General features: G+C 37.1%; 1 protein-coding gene across 3 annotated transcripts in view; it reads right to left on the bottom strand.

Annotated features, from left to right (window-relative positions):
* Window positions 1-5,236: 5,236 nt before the first annotated feature.
* DIP2B (disco interacting protein 2 homolog B) overlaps window positions 5,237-10,953 on the bottom strand; it is a 170,550-nt gene continuing 164,833 nt past the window's right edge. For all 3 annotated transcript variants that reach the window (XM_075199287.1, XM_075199288.1, XM_075199290.1), the window contains one exon: window positions 5,237-10,280. In XM_075199287.1, coding sequence (XP_075055388.1) covers window positions 10,028-10,280 — 253 coding nt within the window. In that variant the 3' untranslated portion in view covers window positions 5,237-10,027. The remainder of the gene's footprint in view (window positions 10,281-10,953) is intronic.

Here is a 10,953-nt window from a genome sequence, read left to right as displayed (position 1 = left end):
GAGATCCTGCTTATAACATCTTTAAGGTGATAGTTTATTGTACTATCAAAGGGTGGACTGTTGAAGTCGTATAATTGGATGAACGAAAGTATATTGGTTTAATATTGGTTTGCCGTGCGTATTGCGAAGCGTACGCCACGTGTTACGTGACGTGGTGCATTCGCACGGTAAAATACGCACGCACACACTCGCATTACAACAGTTAGTTATTTATATCATTTCATATTGGTTCTGTTACACTGTAATTCAGGAGCAGATAGTATTCGGTTTATTATTAGTCTATATATATATATATATAGTGATTATATGTACATTGTAGTGTTATTAAAGGTTTAGGTAATAGGAAAGGTGTCATGCCTGATATCATATTGAAGCCCTAATCATCAGCAGCTGTCCGGTGCAATCGGCGAAGAGATCGCACATTGCATACTTTAGTTATTGATATTAGAGAGTAAAACCTTTGTATGATACTGGCTATGAAAAGGAGCAGACCCCCTGGAGAGAAGACCCCCACCTTTGGATTCCTTAGATTGAATCAACCTATTACCTGTCTGGCCTGGACCCACCCAACGTCTGGACCTATAGAAACAATCTACGTCATCTCTATTGTTCACAATGAAACACTGACTGTATATATATTAGCTGCATCTCACTGGGGCTCAGTCAACTCTGACACAATATTCTATACAGAATATTGTCCATCGGGCCCGGTGATTGCGCAGCGTGCGCAAGCGATTGCATTTGGTATGTACTTATCTTTTGGTATTGGCTGTGCTGTACTGTACTTTATCATGATATAATAATGTATTAAATTATTGACTATTTACATCTGTTAAAAATAAATCACTTTGTGCTTTGGACACACATTCAATTGATTGGGCAATGCTTATTTTAAAACGATAGAATTACTTTAATAAAATAAAAAAATATCTATTTAACATCCTTCTCAAGCTATGTTTTTAGGTCTGGATGATGAAATTGTCCCCAGTAGAGCAAATCGATAATTACTCACTTTGTATGTTTCTATGCAAAACAAGATTTTACCCTTGTTTAGAAGATCTCATATTCTCCTATTAAAAACTGTATATCCCAAATTAATAATGTCCTCCCACATTTCAAATTAATTTATCTCAGATGAAATTGTCAAAATTTAAGAACAATATGATCGAATGGCCAGCTGTTTTTAAATACTTCTTAGGAAAACCCTGTAAAGTTTTATGCAGGCTGTCATGAACTCCACTCATAAAAAGACAGCTTTTAGTATTCTGTTCCTGGAGCATGCTCAGTATATGTTCTTCTTAAGTCGCTCAGTCTGCTCATCACTCTCCAGCTGCCTCTGATCATCTCCAGTTGTTACCCTTTTCTCATAGCTTTGCAAAATCATTGTTTGTACTGCAATTTCTGAGCCTGGTGCTGAATCTCTAAATGTTCCCTAATACCTGAAGCTTAGCCCTGACCTGGTGAACTTCTGGAACTCCTGACCTCGGCTTGTTTCTGGACTCTGCTCTGCCTTTGATTTGCTGGATTTGTTTGGCTTCTGTACTAGTCCTGATTCCTTGCCATTAAATAGTAATCATCCTGCTTTTGCCTCTCCGACAGTTATTAGTATGCAAATTTCAGCCCTCTTACCTGCACAACTTCTTTACAACCATTGCCAGAATATCCAGCCACTCCAGGTCTGTCACCTACACAGTTTATTGCCAGAATATCCATCTACTTCACCTGTTACTTGCACAGCTTCATTACCAGCATCATCAGTATATCAGTCCTGTACCGGTGCAATCTCATACCAGTGGCATGACAATCTGGTTTCCTGTGCCTCCAGGCCTGTTTTCTGATCAGTCTGGTTACTTGTATTTCTACATGTTCAGTCTGGCTTCCAACCAATTTGGTAAATCGTCTGAACTTTGTATAATTTGCAGTTTAATAATAAAGCCTTTTAAATGGCATCCAGTTTTTCTGCCTCTGCTCTCCAGTTTGTGACAGACTCCACTACTGCAAAAGTGTTTATCGTACAGATATGGGTGTATGCATGGGTGAATGTCTAACAGACCATTTCATGATTTTATTTATTTGTTCAATGCAATAAGGGAGTCTAACAAACAAAAACCCCACAAAAAAATTCTAAATGTTTTTACCATTCAACACAATTCAGACAGAATAACTTCAAATCAACTGTGAAGCTTGAAAGCGGTAAAGGTAATATATTGAGGTTGCTGTGCAGCTTCAGTATGCAGTTGATTCACTGAAAGATAATTTCTTAGTTGAAACAGTACGTTCTATATTAGAAAGTTAAGTTATTCATTCTGTGAGCTAAAGCTTAAAAGACAGTGGGAAATGCAGCACGACAGTCTTACAATAGTTTTTCTCAAATCCAGTGCTCTGGGAGCCCCAACAGTGCACGTTTTCTATATCTCCTTGCTGGAGCACAGGTGTATTCATTACTGACTGACACATTGTAACAGAACTACAGGTGGTACAATTATGTCACATGTGACCTGGAAAACCTGCATTATTAGGGCTCCCTGAGGACTGGGTTTGAGAAACACTGTGAACACATAAGCACATTTACAATGTGGCAAAAAATAACACATTTTTGCTCTTTGGAATGATCATGATTTTAATATGGTGTAGTCTGAAGTAAGAGTTGATGCAGCATTATAAGGAGGAATAGGTCAGAATGCTTTAAAGCCAACTTGCAGGGCTGATCAAAAGATACAAAAAAAATGGTTTAAGTGGCTGCTAAAGGAAATGCCACCAGTTACTAACTCTGTAATGTCACATAATTTGTTCCAGACAACAAGTGCTTGATAAGTGTTCAATGAATAAATACATGGTATGATCTGTGCGTGTTATTTGGTGATATTACAGTGACTGAACAAATAATTCTAAATGGTTCACACTTGTGTTCTTACCTCACAAGCTGGAAATGTTTTCCCTGTGTGTTGATCTTGCAGTAACTATTTATTTTGTAGAAACTCCTACAGGAGAGAAACAAACTGATGCAATGTGAAACCCACCTGTTTTTTCCCCTAAAATGTTAGTAAATATTCTGAAATACACCATATTCTTTTACATAAGCATCTGTTTCGATGCAGTACAATCTCGTGTAAAAGCTGCATCTCATGATAAATAATAAATTTACCCTTAAAGATAGTTTCCTTGCTGCTACCTATGAAAAAAATAGAACCCAGAGTAAACTAACTTCTTTAAACCATGGCCAGTTTACACATATATTAGAATATACATAAAATACATTGTACGTCGTGCTTGAATTTTTATATAGCAATGCAGTCTAATGACCACTGCTGCTTATTGGGAAATCTAACGGCCCATAAAAAGCTTTAGATGGACAAAAGCTGAGTCTGTATAGCACAGACTCAAAAGTGCCTCCGTCATCTACACACAGCGGACGTATCCATTTTGGGGGCTTAATGTTCATAAGAATGCATATGTCACGGTTTCCAAGTGAAGTGAGAGGCTGCCCCTATCAGCATGAAATGCTTGGCAAATGCTGTATAGGCAATAAAACAAGAGTTAATGGCATGGTACAAAATGCCACAAGGCTAGTAAATGCTCTGCATATTTGTTGTCCACAATGGTGTTAATACAAAAAGCTTTATTTCTCCTTTAAAATAATATGGAGGGCCATCTGGTTTCAGCCTGCCTGTGACACTGTCTTGAACATCCATCCACACATGACATTCTCCCTCACTACAAAATAAAAATATTGAAGCAAATTTAAAATAGTAAGACTTTACAATTGTTTTTCCATATATAATATTACTCATTTGTAGGACAGTAAAATGATCAGATAAAGCACAAACTACTTTTATATACACACACGATTTGTAGAGAGAATATTACTTGTGTGGCATCTATTTAGCTACTGCATACATCAATGGAAATGTTTTTAGTGGCAAACATGCTGCATGCAGTGTATAAAATGATTCAAGCTCGTTTTTCTGTTTTAATATGTAAACAAGTGTTACATTTCAGATAAAATGTTATATGGGTTTTCCTGTTACAAGTATAACCAATGACCAAGTCCAGTTTCAGACTTTAAAAAGGAATCATAGCAAACTTAACAGTTTATTACAAAAAAAACAAACTTTGCACAACAATAAACATATGTCAGTGAATGAATTAGCAGGAATAACCATAGTAAACATGGAATTTAATTTGTTTGGCTTATTTAATACCATGGCAGAAATAGCACAGGCACACTGCAAGCCATAGCAACCAGATATTTGCTTATATCAGTCTTTACAAGTTGCAAATGGGTGAGCGATTTTGTCTGTTTTCAGCCTAACAGGAACTACTTTGGAATTTGATTGGGCTGACTGGTACATAAGAGGATAGTATTGAAATTAGCACCCCTTGCGATCTTGTCATCTGATCTCTGAATGCCCATATATTTGCACAATCTGGTCTTCCAAATGTATCTCCAAATGGGCCATAGATTTGATTGTACATCGTTAGGACCATATAAGAATTACCAGCATTAGACTGGTTGCTATCTATTGTAGCATGTTTGTGCTACATACACTATAAGTCTTGTGTGTTTCCTAACTTGCAGGATATATACAGACTACACAAATACTATTCCCATAATTGTATGTTTTTCTGCACATAGGTAAAACTGAGGGAGATTAGACAACAAGATATATGGCATGATAAATAAAGCTTAAGACAGTAACAGGTTAATATTAAAACAGTGTCACCTTGCAATACCCTTTCTTTGCTATCTAGTGATTTTTTGTTATTTTTTATTGGTAGTTTACCGAATAACAAATAAATAAGAAAAAAACACTTTGTACAAAATTACACGGAATAATGCAAAACCTATCACAAATGTTAGACATGCGTAGAAACTGCAATGTTGGAGTACTGTTCCTAACACCATTTCATTCAGAACAATAAATAGATTTGCTCCAAAGCAAAAGAAAATAATAAAACAAAACAAAAACATATGCACTGAAAAATCTGAGTTTTATCAAGAAATACCTTCTGGTCTAGGGTAAATCAGTTTGGGCTCTGTAATTTAATATAGGAGTAGGCTAGTTATATCCTTAGGAAACATTTCCTCAAAGGAAATCTATCACAAGATCCAATCTGCAGTATGTTTTATACAGATAAAGCATTGTTTGCAATTTGCTTCATTAGTCATAGACAGTTTTAGTATATATTTAGCATTGGTATGATGCTCTTCTCTATAATATAGTGGATTGCTTGGTTTTTGTTTTTTTTAAAGAATGCCAACAATGTGTTTCTATAGCCAGTAGGGGTCACTGTTGGCAACATTGTCCATGAAGTGGCATAAAATGACAAGTCTACTTTTGGCCATATCCTTGCTGCCTAAAGAGAGCAGATCTTTCTGTGAGCTCTGAGCGCAGGGAGAGGGAATGCCTCCATGTGTCATTCACAGAGTTTAGTAGAAGCACATCTACTGCACTCTATGAGACCGACAAGGATGGACTAACTTGCTGCTTACCGAGAGCTTACAGTGCTATTATATCTTGCTGGGTCCCAGAAGCAGCAAGTGTTGAGAGACTGGATCATTATCCAATGACCAAAGCACTGCATGTATAAGAAAATATAGTCTATGACAAAAAGAGATCCAAAGACAGCACCATAGAAAAAAAATCATTAAATATAATCAAAACTACGTATATTTATCTGAACCAATTTGTTATGTTAAATCAGATTTAATTGTACACATTTTTTAAAAACATTGTACCCCAGTGGAGTATGTGGTGTAAGAGGTTCTATGTATAATCTTTTTATTTTTACAGAAATGGAAACACATAAACAAATATAATGGAACTAGTATAGAAACCACTATATTAAACTTGCTGAATCTGCTATCGGAGGTTAAAACAAAAAAAATAGCTTAATAAACGCAAGATGGCATTTTAATACACCAGTGCCGAAATAAAAATCTGAATCTGTTCCGAGTTTGAGGTTTCCTCAACTTTCACATTTATATGAATTACATGATCTGGAGAAGAATATATTATTTTGAAGAGTTAAAAACCCCATCCATAATGCTGGTTAGCAAACACTAACCAGAAAGAAGATTATATGATAACAAAAATAGATGAATTGTGGTATTTTCAAGTCTAGCCACAAATATTTAATCATTTTATAAAAATCTTATTTTGTCCTTGAGCCTTGTGCAAACCATTCCACCTTAAGTGGCCCTCAAGATTTTAAAATACATTCACTCCTCAGGTCCTCAGCATTGTGCGGATAATCACCCTATCTATCCTATCTATATATTTGCTGGAGATTTGTGTAGTTACAATCATCTCAATAAAGCTAACTGTTTCATTCACATGGACCACCGACGTACGTTTCTGCAACAAAACCCAGTCAAAATTATGTGCAATTTGACCCAAAAATTATCGTGTGATAATTTAATTTCCTTTTTGGATCTACATTACAGGCTCGAAAGTAATTCACATTGAGATCGTTTATTGTCACTAAAGCTGTAATAGACTGAAGTCAATGGCACCTGAAGAGACATTAAAGTCTTAGAAAAAGCAATGTGCTGTGGCCTGTTTCATGGTAGCCACATCAAAAGTGTGTGAATGTATCCATATGCTTCACTGCTTTGGAGAGGTGATTTCTAATCACCTGTTATGTTAGATATAAAGAAATAAAATTATTTGCTCTAATACCAAAGGCTTCATTTCACATACACTTTTTGCTGGGGTGTATTTGATGTATGATGATCACTCTAATGCATGCTGAATACACCTCCAATTTGTGGTCTGTACTTTTTGAAAGCAGGTCTTAAGACTTAAGAGCTCATTTCTTCTGGCGTGAAACATTGTGTCTATTAGGAGGGGGCTGCTTCTCTAACAGAGCAGGCACAGAGTGACTAACAGCCTGGCAGACTAGCTTTACAGATCTGAAAATAAACAAAAATGCTCATTTATGAACATACAAAAGTGCACCACAAATGCTCTTTTGTGACATCACCCACCAACTCTTGTGCAAATGTACCCGTGCTTAGGGAAAGTGGATGGATTTGCGGATCCAAAAAGTTTGCAACATCATGTGGTAGGAGTTGGGTGGGACTGGAAAGTACCAAGATAAAAGGAACGGAGAATGTGCATTCACAGAGAACTTAACTGTTTTCTGGGAGGATGTGCAGCCTTTTTCTTCCTGCAAGAGGACTTCATCTTTCAACATCCTCTGGGGTGGTAGAGATTGGGTTTTGTCCCATACATAGTACACCTGCCTCATGCACTTTTACAATAAAAGCGCATATCTAGGTGCACTTCAACCAATGTAATAAGAACATTAAAACAATCAAAAATTACACATGTAATAAAGACATCTCCTCACGTTCATGATTAATTTAAGATAAAAGAAAACGGTATTTTATGAGAAAACCAGAAAAGCTTGAATTAGTAAAGGGGGTGTTTCAAAACTGATAATAAACTGGACTTTGCAGTGACGTTTGTACTGTTCCCATCACGTGTGTGAGTAGGTACATCCTCCGTTTCCAAGGACAGTGACAAGGACCAAGACCTTAGATCTAGAAATATGGTCGGTGGACTAATAGAAGAAGTCGGGCAAATAAAGAAGGCGTGAGGAGCCCATGTTTTGCGGTTTGTAAATGAGACTTAGTGTATGCAAATTAGCCATACCTCTGCCCCCTCCCCCACCTTATCACTGGCATATTACCCGGCATCTATTTAGTGTCCTAATGACTGACACTGCTGAGGTTTGTCAAGTGCTGCTGTCTCTCAAGGGCAGCAGCACATCTCTTCTCTTGACATCTGAAGAATGTGGCTGAAACAGAGACTCCTGCATATGTACTCCAGTGAGTTTGTATTGGATGGGTGGCAGATTAATTCTATGCTGCATATTGCCGCTATATACCTATTTGTGCTGTATATTTACACATGACAGTGCCTCGTCACATATTATGATGTAGTATGGAAAGGCAATAATTATTGCATGGCACATCTTAATAAAGAACATAGTAATGAAACGTAAAACGTTGCTAGTGATATAGTTTAGAGAGGGCAAACAACACAAGAAAAACAATGTTTGATCATATTACCACTGCTACAGAAATTTGAGTTATGCTTTTTTTTTTTTTTTTTTTTTACAAGCTTTCTGTGCTGAGAGAACCTTTTTGTGCTAGGGGAAATCCATTACGTAAAACTAGTATAAGAATGTTGCATTTGAAAAACAAGTCAAAAATATAAATAACAATGCAAATAAAACACTTTAGTGGGATTGTTATCTAATGTCCAATCGAGGAGAAATGGTTGCCCCCCTTGTACATATTTGCCCAGGTTAAGGTGCACACACAGGTAAGCGATGAGGAGAAAATCTTATGACATGCCCTGCAAAATAACTTTCCCATAATGCTTTGCAGTGCATTTTTAAATTGAGACATTCAAGAGGTTCTATTGAAGTCCATCAAATTTGGATGCAAAAATGTCATTGATGTATGCAGCTTGATGCTTTGTCTACTTTGCTTGTTAAGCATTGTCCGACTCAGAACCACTTGAATGTGCTAAATATTACTACCAAGCTTGGAATCTGCTTTCTAACAAGTGAATACTTTAAGGAATACAAGTTGGTATATTATAAATAAATGGTGATGATGATGATGATGATAATGATATTATTGACTCTTAAACTTTAGGAGCAGTAGTAACCACAGTGTAAATATAGAGAGATGGCTCTAAACAACATCAAATTTAAAGTTCTCTTTATCTACCACAGCATAACATACAGCCACTGTGACAGAAATGGTTCCTTGCCTTTGAAATCTAAATGTCATTTTAACATTGAGGATCATCTAAGGGGCAGAGCATATGAAGCAAGGTTATTGTACAGCCCGTGAGTATTATGGTGTATTATACCAGGTGCAAAATGCTGGTTATGAATGGAAACAATCCTGCTAGTAGAAGTCATTCAGCCATTGCAGAGAGACACTAGCTCTCTTGCCGCAATGGAACAGAAGGCAGTAATGAAAAAGTGCATCAATATTAAGTTGTTTTTTTTACCTGCTGGCAATATAGCTGAGTAGTTAGCAAATTCCCCAAATACAAACTAATTAAAACATTCAGTATATATTTAACAACATATATTAGTAGGCAACAAAATACTTCTGTACGAATCAGGACAATAGCTCTATCAGTTGCGCTGTCTATGACGGGAGCAGGCAAAGTATAACTTTCTAGCTGTTTGAACCACCAGTCCCAGGATGCTAGCCAATGGCAAGCTGGTATTTGTAGTTCAACCCAGCTGGAAAGCCATAGGCTGCTTCCCCCTTTTACTCTATAGACGGAAAAATTAGTAAAATTGCTAAACACACTCAAATTGCCATAGAACAATTCAACCTCACCTCCATATTTACCACAAGTGGATTTGAATGTTGACAATTGTTTATATTAATATTTACATATTTAAAATATAGGCAGAATATTTTACATATAAGACCTATCTAAATGGAAAAGAAATCTAAATTTTAGTCCAAAATCCTTTTTTTTCCCCCCCTCTAAACTGAACACCCCACCTTAGCGTTAGCCAGGCTTAGCCAACTGTAAACTCTGCTCCGCTGAAGGAGAACTCATGGCACCATTATGCAGAAGCAATCTTACTACCTATTGTTAATTTACTCAGACAAAACAAAGCTAAAGCTGCAAATATGAAGGATTAAAAAAATAAATCCTTTCATAATTAACTAGATACCCACTGCAGAGCCAGATAAAAGTGATGGAATACGCACGATGCTCTCGCCTCAATACACCGGTCGGCGGAATTCTCTTTGTTCTGCAGTTAAGATACAGTTAATGTCCAGTGATCTGCTTTTAATACTACCTTAGCACAGTGTTCCCTTTCATAAAATAATGCAGACAGACCATGATTTACTAGGTTAGGCTAAAAAGATAATGCACATTTAAAACTATCAAGCATTGGTATTTTACATGACGTTTTGACAATAAAAATAAGAACCTGTTGTTATTTTTGAGTGGTTAAAAGTCTATTGTCTTTACATGTTGTATGCAACATAGATTGGATCTAACTGATCCGCTAAGAAACTGTCCCGTAGGTGCATCCGTTGTTTCTCTCCTCGAGAATTGATGGGGATGACGCCAGGATCTACCACTACCACTACTCCCACGATCAAGTAATGCTCTTCCAGAACAACATTAGTCACTAGAGGAACCAGGTCCAGAGCCTCCTGCTCAGAGCCGCACAGCTCCACCACCACCACCAACAGGTTGGTCCATGTGAACACAGCACTGGTTTTGAGGGAAAGAAAGGAAATTAAGGAGATTACAATGTTTGCAGATTTTTTTCCAGCATTTTAACCGTTGTAACAATGTCTAAATGCATAAATGTATGGTCATAACTTAATTACAACACATATTGGCCGTAGAACCCTTGTACAGATTATGCCAGTAGCTATGAGCTGGACAGTTCCATTTCTATTTTACAAGTTACAGCAGACAAGCACAGGTTGTTCCGCCCTGTTTTATTCATTCAATTTTTTGGGGCAAGTCCATAGGAGTTTTTCTCATTAGGTTTCAAATGTAATTCAACACAAGACCACCAGAGAAATAACACATCACAGAGATCCACTGATCTGTGCGCCATGCAGTAAATGATTTCTATATAGCAAGGAATATACACAGCTCGGAGGTTATAAGACAAAACATTGGCTACACTATTTCTTTATAGCTAGCTCTAAGTCACGTATGTCAGTGCGGTCTGTGTGGACAACATAAACTGAATGGCACTCAGATGACTGGATCTCTATGCAACACTATTACAGTGCTTTCCTCCTATGCATTCTGTTTGGAAAGCAACAAGAGAAACCTCATGGTAGCAGCATGGTGGCTTAGTGGTTAGCACTTCTGCCTCACAGAACGGTCATGAATTTGATTCCCGACCATGGCCTTATCTGTGTAGAGT

This window comes from Mixophyes fleayi, chromosome 2, assembly GCF_038048845.1.
Source record: "Mixophyes fleayi isolate aMixFle1 chromosome 2, aMixFle1.hap1, whole genome shotgun sequence".
NCBI classification, from domain to species: Eukaryota; Metazoa; Chordata; class Amphibia; order Anura; family Limnodynastidae; genus Mixophyes; species Mixophyes fleayi.
Note: the sequence above shows the minus strand (reverse complement) of the source record. Positions and strands in the feature narration are given on the sequence as shown.